This window comes from Sesamum indicum, linkage group LG8, assembly GCF_026168435.1.
Source record: "Sesamum indicum cultivar Baizhima isolate 11 linkage group LG8, ASM2616843v1, whole genome shotgun sequence".
Classification (NCBI taxonomy): Eukaryota; Viridiplantae; Streptophyta; class Magnoliopsida; order Lamiales; family Pedaliaceae; genus Sesamum; species Sesamum indicum.
Window position 1 is genome coordinate 24,425,299 of NC_142664.1, and position 18,679 is coordinate 24,443,977.

General features: G+C 32.6%; 3 protein-coding genes across 3 annotated transcripts; all 3 read left to right on the plus strand.

Moving 5' to 3' along the window:
* Positions 1-1,885: 1,885 nt before the first annotated feature.
* NRPB11 (DNA-directed RNA polymerase, RBP11-like protein) lies at positions 1,886-5,285 on the plus strand. Its single transcript, XM_011088893.3, has 5 exons — positions 1,886-2,045; positions 2,167-2,256; positions 2,353-2,431; positions 3,172-3,267; positions 4,881-5,285. Exons 1-5 carry the CDS (start codon positions 1,993-1,995, stop codon positions 4,923-4,925), a joined length of 363 nt encoding a protein of 120 aa, XP_011087195.1. The 5' UTR covers positions 1,886-1,992; the 3' UTR covers positions 4,926-5,285.
* A 360-nt stretch (positions 5,286-5,645) lies between these two features.
* On the plus strand, positions 5,646-8,981 carry LOC105168751 (protein NUCLEAR FUSION DEFECTIVE 4). Its single transcript, XM_011088894.3, has 2 exons — positions 5,646-6,311; positions 7,497-8,981. Exons 1-2 carry the CDS (start codon positions 5,850-5,852, stop codon positions 8,694-8,696), a joined length of 1,662 nt encoding a protein of 553 aa, XP_011087196.1. The 5' UTR covers positions 5,646-5,849; the 3' UTR covers positions 8,697-8,981.
* Positions 8,982-15,506: 6,525 nt separating this feature from the next.
* Positions 15,507-18,626, plus strand: LOC105168753 (protein NUCLEAR FUSION DEFECTIVE 4). The gene is made up of 2 exons (XM_011088895.3): positions 15,507-16,092; positions 17,287-18,626. Exons 1-2 carry the CDS (start codon positions 15,634-15,636, stop codon positions 18,472-18,474), a joined length of 1,647 nt encoding a protein of 548 aa, XP_011087197.1. The 5' UTR covers positions 15,507-15,633; the 3' UTR covers positions 18,475-18,626.
* The last annotated feature ends 53 nt before the right edge of the window (positions 18,627-18,679 follow it).

Sequence of the window (18,679 nt, forward strand, 5' to 3'; positions counted from 1 at the left end):
GTATTTGGATTAATTGTTTCAAGAATTTAAGTTTGACACGTCATTCTTGTCATACTTATCCTTATTTTTACTTTTAATTAGCATAATGGACGCGTTTCTGAAGCACACAACTTCCACGTCACGTAGATAAGCAATATGGCGGTTTAAGAAACACAATACTGTTACTTGTTTAATCCCGGTGATTGAAACACAAATAATTAAATTTGATTAATTAAACAAAAATAAATGCATTTTCTTTCTTTTTTTTTTAATGTAATAGTAATTTTATATATTTATTGTTATCTATAATATTATTTTTTAATATATTTAAAATATATTAAAAAATATTCATTACATGCACGATATAATGACGTGCCACAACAGTTAGTAATATAATATAGATGATATAAAATAGGGTTAATTATTTTTTATTCTTAAAAATAAATAAATTATATAATAAAATTATAACGAGCCGCATATGTCGAATTTAAAATATTGTCATAGATTGGATCTACAACTCTTTTTTATTTTTTAATTTTTGTTTAATTAAATTTAAATTAATTATATAAAATTAATTTTTAACAGTATAAAAAGTTTAAAAATCATAATATTAAAATTATATTAATTTAAAAAATATAATTAAATTACAAATGTAATAATGTATATTTTCTTATACAATTACAATTTTAATATTATGATTTTTTGAACTTTAATATATTGTCAACATAATTAATTTTATAGAATTAATTTAAATAAAATCTAATTAAACAAAAAAAGAAGAGTTGTAGATTGTGTAATTTTTTGTCGAAAAAATATCTTACATATAATTTTATTATATAATTTATTTAAATTATATTTATATAATTAATTTATTCTTTAATAATAAAAAATAATTAATCCTATGTTTTATGTAAAATTGAAAAAACGACTCCTATCTAGATATAATTTGATATTTATAATAAATTTAATTTCCAAAAAATAATATTGAATGCATGTTTATCTATCTTTAACAATTTTCAAGTCATGATTTGATATCTATAGTAGCTCTCGTATCTTTACAAATTACAATACCAAATATATCCTTGTAACTTTTAAATATTTTCAGATGGAATATCGAACACTTACAATATTTGAAAACCAAGACGTGTTTTTCTTAAGTTTTTTGAAAGGACCTAAAATAAAATTCCAAACAAAGCAACTGGGTACGTAGGTGGGGACGAAGTCCGACCCTACCCAACAGACAAAATGGATACTTGAGCGGGAGTGGGCCAACCCCTCCACATAGCATGAGATAAGACCTACACGTTTTCAGACTTTAATTAATTTATTTACTAGTGTGTAGCATGACTTAAGTTAATTATCATTAAATTATAATTTATATAAAATTTAAATTATACAAGTATATATACATAAATCATTTAAGAGAACTAAAATATAAAAAGATTATAATGAGATGAACTATATATAAATTCAACTATTATTATATTTTTTTGTCTTCTTCTCTAGGACTTCTTCATGTGTTTCACTGACCCATTTTCAATTTACTTTTCTCAATCTACTTGAACTATTTATACCAACATAAAAAATTGATCTTTCTCACTTACGAACTACGATTTGTAATATTATGATATCAATTTTTTATTGTACTGATAATATTTTTAAATTAATTTTTTAATTTATCAATTTATGAAATATAAAATATTTATTTATATTTTTTATTTGTATTTATAATATTTTAAGATATAAAAAATTATTTTATTATACATCGGCTAATAACATTTAAATTATTTTATACATACGTTTGAGAATATATTAAAATTAAATTTGGACTAGGCCTAAACAAGAGATAAAATCTTATTAGTTCCCAGCCCAGCTCAGCACAACCCGAGAAGCCCAAATAGGCTTTCAACCAAGGTCCTCACGACGTCGTTTGGTCCGAACGCTCGGATCGCACTTAAACGCGAGTCTCAGCAGCAGAAAATCAGAAACAGCAGTGAGAAGGAGAAGGAGAAGATGAACGCCCCCGATCGTTACGAGCGATTTGTCGTCCCTGAGGGTGTCTCCAAGTACTAATCTCTCTCTCTAGTTACATATAAGTGATATTTATACATATATATGCATTCATTGCTGACGCTGTTTCGTTTTTCTCCTTTTTTTTGGGTGTTGGAAATTTGAATAATTGAACAGAGTATCGTACGAGAGGGACACCAAGATCATCAATGCGGCGTCTTTCACGATAGAGCGTGAAGACCACACCATCGGTAACATCCTCCGCATGTACGTGATGTTTTTTGTTTTTGTAGTTTGACAATTTAGCTTTGCCTGAAAGCCCTAATTTGTTTTTTTTTTTTTTTTTTTGTGGACTAAAAACAGGCAATTGCACAGGGATGAGAATGTATTGTTTGCTGGCTACAAGTTGCCTCACCCTCTTCAGTACAAAATACTTTTAAGGGTTTGTGTTAATCTTTTTGTATTTCTCTGTTGCTTGATTTTCTTATGTTGTTAATTGAGGGAATGTGTTGGTCGTATTATGACTTAATGGAGCCAATAATTACATAAGGAGCTTTTCTCTGGTTAAATTTGGGCAATTAAGATTAAGGTTTACCTTATGATGTATGATGACAAGAGCATTTCATAGACCTTTCAAAATTAACGTAAAGAAGGAGTGGGATGTAGTTTTTGGAGACAAAAATAGTTAATGCTGTTTAAGCGTTTGCATTAAGATTGAGCAAAAGCAGAAAGTGAGTGGAATTCAAGTTGCACCTACAGAGCTGAGTGTCCAGAATCTGATAGCCCAGGATTTGATATTGACTATTTTTGCATGTGTACCTAAAAACATTGAGGTTTCTCCTAGCTTTTATTGTTACATTTGTACATACAACTTCTCAATGGCGATTTAGTTGATTGCTGCTTGATTATTGTTAATAGTACTTCCACACGACTTTGGCTATTAGCTTTTTGGTCAAAAAATGTGAAATCTTTGTGTCTTTGTTGGCCTTAGATGTGCGTAGTTACTTACAAGAAATGTTTGTATAGATGTTTAAAGCTGATGCGAATCTAAAACTACTTTTTCCTTATAATCATATTTTTTCTCAACCTCAAAATGTTTTCTGTCAGTTTGCTGCTGGTATCATGGTTACTGGATAAGTCAAATTGTTTCAGTTTGATTGATTTTGATGGTCAAATATGCAGATCCACACAACGAGCCAATCTTCGCCCATGCAGGCATATAATCAGGCTATCAATGATCTGGACAAGGAACTTGATCATCTGAAGAATGAATTTGAGGTAATACTGTGGTTGCAAGTTCTTTAACTCTGTTGTTGAAGGGGTGGAACCCAGATCCTGGACAATGGGAGGGGAGGCTCTGTCTGGTTATAATTTTTGAAGTCTACTGTTTCTTGCTAAGTGAGTGGAACCACTTTGCCATTTGTTTGTCTTGTCTAGATTTATAGGTGAATGCGTTATTTGGCCATCTGATATTATGCCAATTTAAACTATAATTAACTTGTACAATAACATATTCTATTTGTTTCAACTAATTGGGTTAAAAATAACTTGATTCTTAGTGTGTAGTTCTGTTGGGAATTAGTTTATTGTGTATAACTACTGAGCTTAGTTGGTTAGTGAGCTCAACACCAATGGATATCATGTGCAAGCACAAGTTTGTGATTTACTAGTCTAACTCTTTAGCGACAACGTGCAAAATGATAATTTTATATAAAATGTCCTTGATGATTATGACTGGTGGAAGAGATGGATACAACCACATGAAGCTCAAAACCATGAATAAGCCAAAAAAAAAAAAAAAAATTCAGTTACTTGCGCATTCAAAGACACGAGACATGCAGTAAAGATTGGTGCTTGTTGGTGAAAATGGTGAAGAGTTTGCCCCTTGGTTTAATGGGAAAATTTGTGGCAAAAGTTATATTATCTCCATTTCCAGTGTTGGAGCATGGGTTAGGAGGGTCTTGCCCCCTTCCCCCGCCAGCCCTCTTTTATGCAAAGTAGCTTATTAGATGTCTAATTATTATCTAACTGAAAGTCTCCCAGATAAGGACAGCTAGTCCAGGCACCAAAAGACCATGGATTATGGCTCATATTGACTTATGTACTGGTTATTTGGTTAAGATTCTGAGATTAGGCAAAACCATGCCAGAACCAAATATCCCTCTGTGTTTCAGCAAGTAACATTTGAACAAGGCTTCAAACTTATTTATGGTCTGGAATTCTGTAGAAGTTGAGAACTTCCAGTAAACTTCAAAGTCATGCCGGGGTTTGTTATATCATACATGCATATTTCGTGGAATTTCTGAATATTGTTTTTGTAAGAAAAAAGCCGAATGATCAAAGATGTTAAATGTTGTTTATAGTTCTAATAGCACTTTTTTGTATAAGAATGATGTTTTTGCTGATTCTGAGTTTTGAAATGGCATATTATACCTTTGCCATACAACTGTTAAGTTTCACGATATTCATTTTAGTTCTCCTACTTATGTGACTGGTTCACAAATTGATGTTTATGAAAGCTTATGGTGTTTAGGAACTTCTTTGAGGCCTTTACAATACAGGTCCTGGCTGCATACTTCTGCCCTGTAAATAGTTAAAACTCTAGAGTCTTTAGCTCTTTGATTTTTGTGAGATTCTCTTCTTACAAGAAGCTATAGTTTCTCTTCACCCTGTTATGTTTGTTTACATCTTTGCTGCTCGTTTGGTCCTTATGTGAAGCACATGAAGTCCACTTTGGTATACATTTGCTCTGCCCTTAAAGATAATCGAGAAAAATAGTGTGAACGAGTAGAGAAATTCCAAGATACATTGAAAATATATTTTCAATTGCAACAAAGCCGAAAAGTTCTTCAGTATTGATGTATCGGACTTGAATGTTTAACTCTGCGTAGGTGGAGTTGGCGAGGCACACAGGGAAGCAAACCCGGGATTACTAAGCTGCATGGCTACGGTCACTTGACAGGACTAAGTGTACCTGAAATTTGTGCGTTAGAAGATGGAAACGGTTATGGTGGAGATGGGGGTTGTGTACTTGTTTTATTATTCCATTTCACAGCATTTTCATCAGAAGCGCTCCATTTTGTCAGCTTGTTTGGCATTGGAATGCTATAGTATAGCAATTAGTGTATGTTATTAGAAACTTGGGAGGTGGTGAATGAATACTCTTTTGCTTCCTTTTAGAGGGAATTCTGCATTTTCCCACTTAATTCACTTGCTTAGAGACAAAGTGGCAACTTTCTGCAGAATTAACTTGGATTTGGAATGTTGATATGGTATAGTTTTCAGTATTCATATTATTTACAGTTGGTCTGATTGAAATAGGAAAAGATCAAAGTATAAAAACCTTGGTAAGAAAGAATTATCGATTGTGTTTGATAACATTTTCTGGAATTTAATTTCGTTTTGTTTAAAGTTTTACTGAAAACGAACATATGAAATTTAAAAAGACAATAGTTTTCATATTTATAGACATAAACATATTACTTCTTATTTCAGTTAAGAATAAAAAATCAATTATTAATTTTCCCTTTACCAAATGAGAAGTTTTACCGGATGTAATCATTTTTATTGAATTTTATTTCACTTTATTTTTCTAGCATCGATGAAAAGAAAAGAATTTAAACTTAATTTTAGACGTTTTCTTATTTTTTAAAAGAAATTGATGCATATGAAATGAAAGTCTTGGATGGTGGAGGGATGAAGTCAAGACGAATGAATGAAGGCAGACGCTACGTGGGCTTCCAAGAACTCACCACCGCAAACTCCTAGATTCCAGAACAACACGCTCACTTTGATGATCTACTCCACCACTCATCCTTGATTCCTCACAATCCCAAAACCCCCACAATCACAAACAATTCATGGACTTAGATTACAATCCCAGCCGAAAATCACTGATCAAGAACCGGTGGGTGGCCACCGCCGCCAGCATATGGATTCAATGCACCAGCGGCTCTCTCTACACCTTCACCATTTACTCCTCAATCTTGAAGTCCACTCAGGGCTACGATCAATCCACCCTCGACACCATCTCTGTCTTCAAGGACCTCGGCGCCAATGCTGGCCTCCTCTCCGGCCTCCTCTACTCCGCCGCCCCCGGTCGCCCCTGGTTCGTCCTCCTGGCTGGGGCGCTCCAGTGCTTCTCTGGTTACTTTCTCATGTGGCTGACGGTCAATGGGGCGCTGCCGCGTCCCCCGTCGGCGGTGATGTGCTTCTACATGCTGCTGGCCGCCCATGCCATGACTTTCTTTAATACTGCTAATGTGGTCACTGGGGTGCACAATTTTCCTAATTACAGTGGCACTATTGTTGGGATTATGAAGGTAAACTGGGAAATTTCAAAAAATGCTTTCTTTAGAGTGATAATTGCTACTAATTATTCGGGGATGTGTGGTAGGTTGATGTAGTTGTCTTATCCAAGAATTATGACACGCTATGATTGATTTTCTTGTGGGGGTTGGGTGCAGTTTCATGGTTAGATATGCTAATTTGTGTGCTTTCAGTATGCATTGTATATGTGTACTAAGTTCCATGTTAAGTTCTTGGCAAAGTGACTGTTCTGGTCTGATGTCTTTGTGTTATAAGCTAAAGTTTGAGAAAACGATGCCTAGTGATGATATTGTTATGGAGAAATGGATTAGTTAGGAGAGTCCGATAGGATATACAAGATGGCCATATTCACTTTATTTGATTGAATGACGATTTAAATGGTTAGTTGGAAGGATATAGTTGTGTGGATTAGTTAGTTATCAGGGGCTCATGTCTCTTAAGATGTGCATATCTAGAAAATGCTTCCAAGTCTAGTAAACTTGATTATTAGGTTGATTGTATATATTTTTCCATAATAACCTACTCAAAATATTCTGTTGAATTCTTCAATCATATTTAAGTGGAGAAATGGTCTTTTTCAACAAAATATAAAAAAGGTCCGGTAATCTTGATTATTATATCTAGTTTCTTTGGCTGGATGTTGTATATGGGATTGTTGCAAAGATTTTATTGTGCCATCTCTAAATCACGGGCTTTCAAGCATTTTATGATAAGATATCGAAACATATCATACAACGTTAATGGCCTATGAGATGGAAGGAGGAATAGCTGCGAGAGATCAATGTATTGTGGGTTGAAACTAACTCATGATTCTTGAAACTCTGTTTTGCATGGAATGTGTTGGTTGAGTGATGCATCTGCTTGCTGGAAACTTGATATCATAGTGATCTGTAATATTGGTATTTCATCAACACCTTAGACTTTACTGCATTTGTCTTACTATAGACTTAGGATTAACCTAATTCAATAGAATGTGTGGAATATGTTTGAGCTGTATCTACCATATGACATCTGTGGACAAAATCCTAATGTTATCTCTATTTGGTTTGACAGATACTTTTGAGTTCCTTGAACTGCTAATTTATTATGCTTGTGAGTTAGTTTTGCTATTTGTAGCAGCAACCTAACCTTACCTCTCTCTTGACTTCTATATCTGCTTTAATCTATGACTTCGATAGGGCTTTCTAGGTTTGAGTGGAGCCATATTGATTCAAGTGTATCAGACAATTTTCAAGAACAAACCAAGTTCATATCTACTGCTACTGGCAGTGCTGCCCACAACTACTTCACTTCTGCTCATGGGGTTTGTAAGAGTCTTTAAAACGAACGAAGAAGACGAGAAGAGGCACTTGAATCATTTCTCGTTTCTGGCTATTATTCTGGCTGCCTATCTTACAGCTATGATAATCATTCAACACATTCTCAAGTTAAAATTGTACATTCGCGTCATTACATTTGTTCTACTCATGTTGTTGCTGACATCCCCTATTTTCGTTGCAATTCAAGCCCAGAGGGATAAGTCGTACAGGCTCTTAAAATCCCTGCTCGAGCACAACCAAGTTTCAGACGAGAGAGACCTGCCGGCTGAGGAGGGTACAAGTATGGGACAAGATCATGGTGAATATCACGAGGCCTTGAATGGTACGACTGATGACACTTTGGAGTTGAGAGAAGATCTAAATCTCCTAAAAGCAATGGGAACCATTAGTTTCTGGCTTTTGTTCTTTACGACTATGTGTTCCATGGGCTCGGGACTTGCCACAGTGAATAATATGAGTCAGATAGGTGAATCTCTTGGTTACACTACCTTAGAGATCAACACTTTGGTTTCTCTATGGAGCATCTGGAACTTCCTCGGTCGTTTTGGAGCCGGCTATATTTCTGATTACTTCTTGCATGTGAAAAGTTGTCCAAGGCCATTGTTTATCGTAATAACTCTAGCAGCCATGAGCATCGGCCATTCCATGATCGCTTTCGGTTTCCCTGGTGCTCTGTACGTCGGTTCAATTTTGGTTGGTGTTTGTTATGGGTCGCAGTGGTCATTAATGCCAACTATTGCTTCTGAGATATTTGGAAAAGCGCATTTAGGTACAATATTCAACACTATCACAATTGCAGGTCCGGTGGGATCTTATATTCTTTCTGTCAGGGTGGTCGGCTACATCTATGACAAGGAAGCGTCCGAGCATGGAGGGGCATGCATTGGAACTCGCTGTTTCATGCTAGCGTTTATTATCATGGCCTCTGTTACTGTCTCTGGTTTCCTCGTTGCCTTGGGGTTGTTGTTAAAGACAAGAAACTTCTACAAACATGTCGTACTAAGGAGGCTTTTGCATTCGTTACGACATAGTATGTTGCCGGTTGATGACTTAAACTAAGAGATTAGATTTCTGCAGACAGTACTAGCAGTACATGTGTGTCACTATTGAATATTTGCCGCGAATACGATTAGGAACTCGTTGACAGATTGTGAGACGTGTTCAGAACACAGACTTGCAGTCGATAGGTTAGAATGTAATATTGAGTTAGATTCCATACTATATCTAATACCGGCTATTGTTCTAGGTACAAGAGAAGTGTCCCTATGGGTAGGGTATATGTGATTCTGTACAAAAATGATCTCTCTTTGATGATTTGTGCACGGACATACCTTTTTGGGTTTATTTATTCATTGCATTTATGTATTTTTGCAGTTGTCATTCCGGAAAGACGATGCAAGGAAAAAAAAAAAAAGTCATGAGCTATCGAAGTATGTTGTGTCTTAATTATGCAAGAAAGGTAATTGTGGGCTTGGTGATGCCGTTTATGTGAATAGAAGTGAATTTTCCGATAGGAGTTTACACCCCAGAAACAGGTTAGCGCTGCGTGCATGTACCCTACTTCTTTTCGTCCAAGAAACTTGCCAGTGATGGGGCAACACTGTCCAAAGTGTTGATGACTAAAGAGGGTGTTTGGCTACATTTTACTTGGCGTCAAACCCTCAAACCTTAATACCGGTCTCTTACAACTTCAAAGAAGATTATGCAACCAAAAACAAGTTTTCAATCCTTATATTGAAAATCAGAGGGAAGAATCAAGAGAATGATTCATTTTCAAAAATCATCTTCAGAGATTGTAATTCTTTTTACTTAAAATTGGTAAATTAATTTGTTCATATTTTTTAATCCTGTAATTATTTTGTAGTTAAATTCGTAACTAATACTTTTGCTCACTACTTGAATTTTGATATTGTTTCAGTCTGTTGTTGGATTACCCAAAGCATACAGGTATTGTAAATTTACAAGACATAACATAAATATCTTAGAAAGAGTTCAATTCAAAATCAACCCTATCAAAACTCATCATAATAGTTAATACCTAAACTCGAATTTATTATATTAGATTCACACTTTAACCCATATCCATTGGAATAAGTATTTTAAGTATAGCTAGAATTTAGATCCTAAAATACCTATGGGTATAAATACTGAACGGATAAAACTTAATACTCTATAAATTTATAATATTATTAAATTTGTATTTTTTTTTATCATAATAGTATAGTTGAAGGGCATTTTTTTATCAAAACAAAAAATAGTGCAGTGATGTTAAAATCGTGATTTTGTTTCTATAACACCTCTTTTTGTTATAATAATATAAATAAATATATATCAATACATACATTTTTAATATATATTTTAATAATTATTGACTTGGTATATGATATATATCTACATAGATGTCATTAATCCCCTTTTATAATAACAACCCAACTACTGCACATGCCCCTATGTCCCCTTTTATAATAAGTGAAAGTTGAGTGTATTTTGAAGAGTGGAAAAGTTGGAATATTTGGAAAAACAACTTAATATACACATAATTAAATTGAAGTTGGTAGAGATTGTTTTATAAATTTTGATTTAAATTAATTTAATTAAGTAGTTCAAAAATAGAAATTATAAATAAAAAATACTTATTTAAATTTATTTTCAATAATTATAAGTTGATAAATATTTATTTTAAAATGATTACAAACAACCCCGTTCTTTTTATCCAATCCATAAAAAATGTAAATATATTAGTCAATGGATGAATTCAGTAAGGGGAAAAAAGTATAATTTTAGTCCTGTAATTTATGGAGGGTGATATTTTTGATTCTGTATAAATTGATTTTTTTTTTTTGACTTAGTCTTGTAATTTTAAAATTTTGGCAATTCGCATATTTTTTCTGTCAAATTGGTTGAAAAATTGCATGTGACTTGCACATAATCTAATTAAATTATAATTTTTTTGTTTCATAATTTATATTTCTCTCTCTCTCTCTCTCCCCTTTTTTTTTCCCTAACAAATTTATATTAATATTTCTCCAATAAAATTTAGGATTTACATATTTAATGGGACAGAGAATTAGGTGAGAGGACGTAGCTGGAAATGATCCATTAACACTTAAAATACGTCCAAGTTCAATGAATCTAAGAATGATTTCAGAAACTATATGTCTAGGTTCATTGAATCTAAGGATCATTTTTTTTTTTTTTTTGGCTTTTTTATACAACATAATGCCCTAATTTTCTCGTATTTGATATATATGAATGTAAGTATATAAAAATATAATGATTGAAATGAAAATAAGAGTAAATATTTCTAATAAAAATACCTGTAAATAAATATTCTTTTTTACCTGTTAGTGTCATAACTCTGACAACCAAAATAGAACCTATGAAACCCCTTTTTCTTTTTAAAAACCAATATTTGACACAATGTCCTCATAATCATCCAAACATTCACTTCCACAAGTTTAAAGACATGTGTGTAATACGATTTCTGATGCTGACAATTAAATGTATAGATAGGGCTCAAAAATAAATTAAATTAAAATTTATTTGAATTCAATTTAATGTATTAATTAAATTAATATAGATATAATTTTAAATCTTAATGATAATTTAAATAAATTTGAGTAATAATATATTCAATCGACTCCATCTATTTACGCCCCTTTGATATTATATATTTTGCAATGTTAGTACAAATATATATATATATATAGATATATAGATAGATAGATAGATATATAATTAGCAATAATGCCAACATACACAAATTTTTTGCAATACTAATTAGAATGATAAAATGAAAAATATTTTCACTTAATTATATTTGTAATGAAATTTTTGAAATTTCCATAAATATTATTTTTTTGTTATAATGTCGTTTTCCTAGAAACCAAAAAATTCAATTATGTCAGGCCCCATATAGTTGTACATTACTACGATCAATTAATATGAAGAAATAGTGACTTAATTATTTTTTATTATAAAAATATATTTAAAATAAGACATGTTGGCTCCTATTATAATATATTTATAATAAAAATAGTTGCACATAAACTCATATGCATGTTGCCCAATTAAAGACAAGCTTTTTTTAATTCCCTTATTAATATGATGATTGTGGTAATAGATATATACATTGAGTGCAACATCTATGAGTGCAATATACTTGTCGTGTGATTGGTGTGGTGATCAATCACATGACAAATGGATCATACTTGCTCTATAATTGATTTAGTTCGACCAAATTTTATTTGGGTAAAATTTTTCACTTACCTCTTATGAAAATAACAAATATTAAAAAGATAATTTGGTACGAATCAATTAGATTATGTTAAATATTTAATGTACTTATTTTTTTAAAATAACTTATAAGGACTGATATCTCACAATTCATCACATGGGTAGGATAATGCAATTATTGATAATAATGTCAATTTTATTAATTGAAAATTTTCTCATTCACCCTCTCCTGTAGAGAGGCTCTCAGGCATGCCAGCAAAGAGACAACCATGAACTTTGAGCAGATAAGGTCTTGCATAATAGAATAAAATGGTACATACTATATTTTCTTACATATATGCAAAATTTATTTTATTTATATATTCTAAAATATATTTTATAAGCATAATGCATAAATATTAAATTAATCAAGATGCAATATCATTTTATAATAGTACTATCATCTTAAAATTCAGGATTTCAAATGACTTATGTGATGATGTAGGCAAGTTTTCTACATTAGTTGTAAATGAGGAGTTAAGTCACCCAAAATGCCTTATCTCCCAAGGGAAGCATTTTTTCATGACAAAATCGTGAGGTTTATACGAAATCAAAATGGACAATACCTCGCAACAAGACACTAATCAAGTCGCAAGCCACATCATTGTGTATTAGGTGAATTCTAAATTCGGCCACAATAATTAAGAAAAATTTTAAAGGATCCATGTTCTCACTTATTATTATTATTATTTGGATTAATTATATTTTTCCTTTTGAACTACAATCATTTTACTCTTTGCATCTAATTTTTTTTTTTTTTTTTTGTGTCAACTTACCATTTCAATTGCAAAATTTCGCGCTTTATCATTTATAACTATTTTTAACCGTATTTTTGTTGAAAAAAACACCATGCAGTGCACATGTGATACTTAGGGGTACTGTAATGTGATTTTTTTTTCACATATGTACATCATGTGATGGTTTTTTGACAGAAAAATTAACAAAAAAGATGGTCATATATGACAAAGTGCAAATTTTATAAAATTAAAGTTAACACAAAAATAGATTTGATAGCAAAGTTCGAATGAAAAAAAATGTTATTTACCCGTATTCTTTTTAACACCAATGTTTTCACTTAATTAGGCAAGTGTCGCAATTTTTTTTTTCCTAAAATTTATTACGGTTTATTTTCTCGTTGGTTACATTTAAACATTAAAAATTTAATTAAATATATAAAAAAAGTTAAAAATATTACAAAAATCTATATTACTGAAACTCAGAATTTTTAATTATGAGATATCAATTTTAACACGTGTATTATTGCTAACAATTTTGGATATACTTAAAATTTGGCATTATATATAGTTTTATCATCATGGACTTATTCAATTTATTTTTTTTTATATTATATTTCATGAATTTCTAATTCCCACATGTTTTCTGAGCATCCATTATTGCTACATCCATTAGGTGGATATACCCTTGTAATATCCACGTTTGTGGGGACCCGTCCGAGTTATGGAGGTTGTCAAATTGCAATATTGGTCCTATAATATTGAATTATTTCGATTTTAGTCTTATATTTTGTAAGATTTTATTTTTAGCACCAGATCTCGTTAAAGTTTGTGTCGTCAGTCCAAAAGAGCATAGAAAATATATTTTGAAGCTATCATCTTCTATTTCTCTCAAAAATATCTCCAAATCCCCCAGATTCTTCTGAGCAACACGATTGAAAGACAATAATTTTCAATAAGATTTTATTATTGTAATTATTTGTACGCCTTTTTATTGAATGTATATGAGGCATTTGGTGATTTTCCTCTCCAAAAATGACCAGTTATTAATCATGTGAACATCACATGGGTTGTGTCGTTAGTTCTTAAAGGCAGAGTGAAAAAAAAAAAAAAAAAAACTAAGTATTCTATATTTTTAGACTAATGGTGCCAATTTTAACAAGATTTGGGGTAAGAAATAAAATCTCATAAAATGTAGGATAAAAATTGAAATGGCGGTGGGGACCAATATTGTAATATTGCACAATTAGGACATTGTGAATGCCATTATTTCCCTCTTGAAGTCCTATGACACGTGGGGTGTGTGATGCGGAGAAATGTCAGGATCAGGATCAGTATGACACATTTGACGTATTAAACACACATGTTGTGCCGTACAATTATTACTATCAGTTGAAAACATAAATATAATAATATTTTTATAAATTAATAATTTATTATTAAAATGTAATTGAGTAGAATAGAATAAAGAGAATATATATATATATATATAAAGAATATAGACAAGTAAAATAACTAAAAGGGGAGAAGTAATTATTTGAACATGAAAAGTGAAAAAACAAAATAAAAAATAAATTTTAAAATAAAAATAACAGACCAAAAAATTATGAGAAACCAAAACCGCCCTCTTCAATTATACAATACAATAAAGATGTACGAAAATTAAAAAAAATTATTATTAAAAGATTGTGGGGGAGTGGAAAGTTAGATCAATAAATAAAAAAATTAAATTAATATTAAAAAACTAACAAAAAGTAGAGAAATAAAAAAAGTGCTCTCCCATAACATATAGTACTATGTGTGTTGGCACAGTTAAATAAGTGTGCATAATTAAATAAAAAATTTAAAATATAATTCATATTTTAAAAAATATATTTAAATTGAAGAAAAAAATATTAAAACAAAAAAAGTTATAAAAAATTGAAGTTAGTGGAAGTCGGAAAGAATTGGCAATTTGGGGGTTTAGAAGAGTTGTTTGGGGTGTAGAAGAACGGAAGGATGGAAAGTTAATAAATAAATAAATAAATTAAATATTAAAAAAATATGTAAATTAGCATATTAGTAAAAAGTGAGATATCAAATTGGTGCTCTTATTTAATAATAAGGTATAGATAGATAACAACAATAATGAATGGAGGATAAATTACATCTACCTCTCATGAGGTTTACAAATACTTATTATTATTTAAAAAAATTATAAATATTTCCTCATTTTAACTTTCATCTAACAATGAATTCATTATGTTAGCCTCCGTTGGAATACCATCAAATTTTTATAATAAACTGACCAAAATATCTTTTATATCTTGAATTAAAATATTATCTATGTATATATATATTTTTAAAACTTTTTAAATATTTTTATGGGCTAATCTGCGCTATACATTATTTACTTTATTCACCCTTAATCTTTTTCAAAAATTTTCAATTTTTTAAGGTCTAGTAAATATGGATGTATGTTTATTTTTAATCTTTAATTTTTTTTTAATGTGATGTGAGCAAAAAATTGCTCGCTCAATGGATCTTGGACTTGAGTCAGCTGGGCTGAATTTACTGCAAGCTTTAGAATAGGGGTGTAAATGATTCGAGCCGAGTCGAACACAGTGTGTTTTTACTTCACTTTGTTACGTTTTATGTCTTTTTATAAAAAAAAATTTCACCTCACAATATAATTTTTTACATGTTTGCGAGAATCACGTGCAACAATAATGACTAGTTTAGAGAAAATGAAGAAAAGAAAAGAAAAGGAAATGGTTTGATCGGGGAGGAGGTCATTCTTGTCATTTTTCACCCCCGAGTAGAAACTCCCACATGCCAAATATTAGTTAGGATTGGTTTGAAGATATGCTACATATGATGTGAATATAAACATGGACTACGTTTCTCCGAGTCTCACGACCATACATACATCTTTCCTGCTGTCTCTATATAAATACCACGCTGATTCACACACACACACAGAGGAGCAGGTTGTGAATATATAATTGATGTTGATGAAATCAATGGAGGGAGGCAGCAAATGGGTGGCGGCGGTGGCCAGCATTTGGATACAGTGCAGCTTAGGCGCCACCTACTCCTTCGCCATCTACTCCCCCATCCTCAAATCCACTCAAGGCTACGACCAATCCACCCTCGACTCCATCTCCGTCTTCAAAGACATCGGCGCAAACGCCGGCGTCCTCTCCGGCTTCCTCTACTCCGCTGTCTCCCACCGCCGTCATCAAGGGCCCTGGGTTGTGCACGCCGCCGGGGCGATCCAGTGCTTCGTGGGGTACTTCTTCATGTGGCTGGCGGTTACGGGAGCCATAGCGCCTCCGCACGTGGCGGTGATGTGCGTGTTCATGTTCGTGGCGTCTCACGCGCAGACGTTCTTTAATACGGCCAACGTTGTTACTTCTGTACATAATTTCCCCGACTACAGCGGCACTATGGTTGGGATTATGAAGGTATAATATATAATATAATATTTATTTCCTTTCTAATTTTCAGATAAATATAATTATGAAGGTGTGGTTGCTATAAACTTAGTTTGTTAAAAATTACGGACAAAACAAAAAAATCTGTTTTCGATATTTATGAATATATATTATGTATTCTTTCTCCAAATAATATATGGACAAGTTAAGAAACGGATCAAGAAAACTGGACGTAATCAATTTAACTGAGTGTATTTTTTATTTATTACAAATTCCAGTCGGTTAAAATACTTAGATCTTGAATTTTTGATTACTTAAATGTCGCGAATTCGAATCTCACTCATGTGAGTTTATGGGATGGCGATGGTCTTTAGACTATAATACTTAATCTAGTGAAGTTTAAGCTTGATTTATTGATATGTCGGTGGGGCTACGATAATTAAGTTAAACAATGTCGAGCAAATTCTCACGAAAAGAACATTTTGTGGCAGGCAATTAGGTTCCCTTATTTTATGTTAGTCACAACAAATTTATCCCAACTTAATCTTTTTATTTAGCAAAACTAATTAATAGTCCCATAATATATTAGAATTAACTTTATTTTTTTTATTGTTTGGTATATTGAATTAATATTAATGTATAATTTTGGTACACTACAAAAAGCTATGCATATAGCATTGTAAACCAAATATTTTTTTGGCTATATATAATTGAAAAGAATTTTTAATATTGCAAAACTTTGAAGTTGGCTTTTGCAAAACAAACTTGAATAATTCACCTCGAAATTTTACTAACAAATATTTTTGTTAGTAAAACTTCTAGCAAAAAAAATAAATAAATAAAAGATGAATTAATTATCAAGTAAATATTTATTTTGCTAAATTAATTTGTCGCTAACTTAAATTAGCAACAAATTTCACTATTTTCTATGAAATTTGTGTTGTTGCTCATAAGTGCATTATTTGTTAATATAGTGGTACAGTATGATTTGTAAGTTTCAAATAAATTTTCTCAATATTTGTTAAAATAAATTATCAATTATGCATGGAGTATTATAAATGGATCTATTAATTATAATCGAAGTAAAAATATTAATTAGTTTTAAAATTAATTGTGTCAAAAAACATAAAAATATTGTTAAATTATTTGTAATGACAACTACTATATGTATATAAAGAATGGTAGTCGTATATATTGAATAATTGAAGCTTGGGATGGATGCAGGGGTTTCTGGGTCTGAGCGCAGCAATAATCATACAAGTCTACCAAACATTCTTCGCCGGAAAACCGGCCACCTTCCTTCTCATGCTGGCCGTTGTGCCGCCGCTGCTCACCCTTCTCCTCATGTTTTTCGTCAGAATCCAGCACACTACACAGACACAGTCCAGCTATCAAGACAAGAGATACCTAAACGCCTTCTCCTTCATTTCCGTCATCGTCGCAGCCTACCTTATGTTCCTCATTTTCTTGAACAACAGCATCGTTTTGCCTCATTGGGCTCGTGCTCTCACACTCGCCCTTCTCCTCCTCCTCATCGCTTCTCCTCTCTACATCGCTATCAAAGCCCACCAACACCACTTACAAACCATGCAGTCCCCATTAAAGACCCCTTTAATCAAGGAAGATCTCGAGTCGATTAAACCAGAGAATCCCACCATAGATCATGTTAATGTTAGTGCTAATGGAGTGCAGCAGCAGCAGCAGCAGCACAAGGAGACAACCTCTGAGGATGCCGGAGAAGATCTGAATCTCGTACAAGCAATGCGTACGTTGAACTTCTGGCTATTGTTCATGGCGATGCTGTGCGGACTAGGTTCCGGGCTAGCTACAATCAACAACATCAGCCAAATCGGAGAGTCCCTCGGCTACACCGCGAGAGAGAGAAGCACAATGGTGTCCCTATGGAGCATATGGAACTTTCTTGGGCGGTTCGGGGCAGGATACGTGTCCGACATTTTCATGCACAAGAAGGGGTGGCCGAGGCCGTTGTTCATGACCATCACACTTGCAACAATGGCTGCAGGCCATGTAATGATCGCGTTGGGCTTCCGAGGGAACTTGTACCTGGCATTACTGTTGGTGGGCGTCTGTTTCGGGTCGCAGTGGTCGTTGATGCCGACGATCACAAGTGAGATATTCGGAGTGCAGCATATGGGGACTATATACAACACAATTGCGGTGGCTAATCCATTGGGATCATACGTTCTTTCAGTGAGAGTGATTGGTTATATCTACGACAGAGAAGAGAGTTTGGAGGTGGGGAGTAGTTCTTGCAATGGCGCTCATTGTTTCAGGTTGTCTTTCTTCATATTGGCGGCTGTCAGCTTTGCTGGGGCTTTGGTGGCATTGGCGTTCATGGTCAAGACGAGGGCGCAATATGCTCGGATTATACGTCGGAAGATGTTCCCATGATCAGCTGAACAAGCCAATTACTCGTGGTAATTAATAAAATGAAACTTTTGAGGGTATTCTGTAGCTACCAAATTTAATACCTATTCTACTCATGGAGTGTTATTATGAATAAAATTTAGGGATAATTACACTCATTTTTTTTAAAGTTTGGTATAATTATAAATAAATTTTTTATAATTTAAAAAATTACATCTAGCACTCTTGA

What these genes read in the sequence shown, in the direction of transcription:
- NRPB11 (XM_011088893.3), top strand. Translation starts at nt 1,993, where the DNA reads ATGAACGCCCCCGATCGTTACGAGCGATTTGTCGTCCCTGAGGGTGTC. An exon ending in GTCCCTGAGGGTGTCTCCAA is followed by an intron (nt 2,046 to 2,166) that starts GTACTAATCTCT and finishes ATAATTGAACAG; the next exon opens with AGTATCGTACGAGAGGGACA. An exon ending in ATCTGAAGAATGAATTTGAG is followed by an intron (nt 3,268 to 4,880) that starts GTAATACTGTGG and finishes AACTCTGCGTAG; the next exon opens with GTGGAGTTGGCGAGGCACAC.
- LOC105168751 (XM_011088894.3), top strand. Translation starts at nt 5,850, where the DNA reads ATGGACTTAGATTACAATCCCAGCCGAAAATCACTGATCAAGAACCGG. An exon ending in CTATTGTTGGGATTATGAAG is followed by an intron (nt 6,312 to 7,496) that starts GTAAACTGGGAA and finishes TGACTTCGATAG; the next exon opens with GGCTTTCTAGGTTTGAGTGG.
- LOC105168753 (XM_011088895.3), top strand. Translation starts at nt 15,634, where the DNA reads ATGTTGATGAAATCAATGGAGGGAGGCAGCAAATGGGTGGCGGCGGTG. An exon ending in CTATGGTTGGGATTATGAAG is followed by an intron (nt 16,093 to 17,286) that starts GTATAATATATA and finishes GGATGGATGCAG; the next exon opens with GGGTTTCTGGGTCTGAGCGC.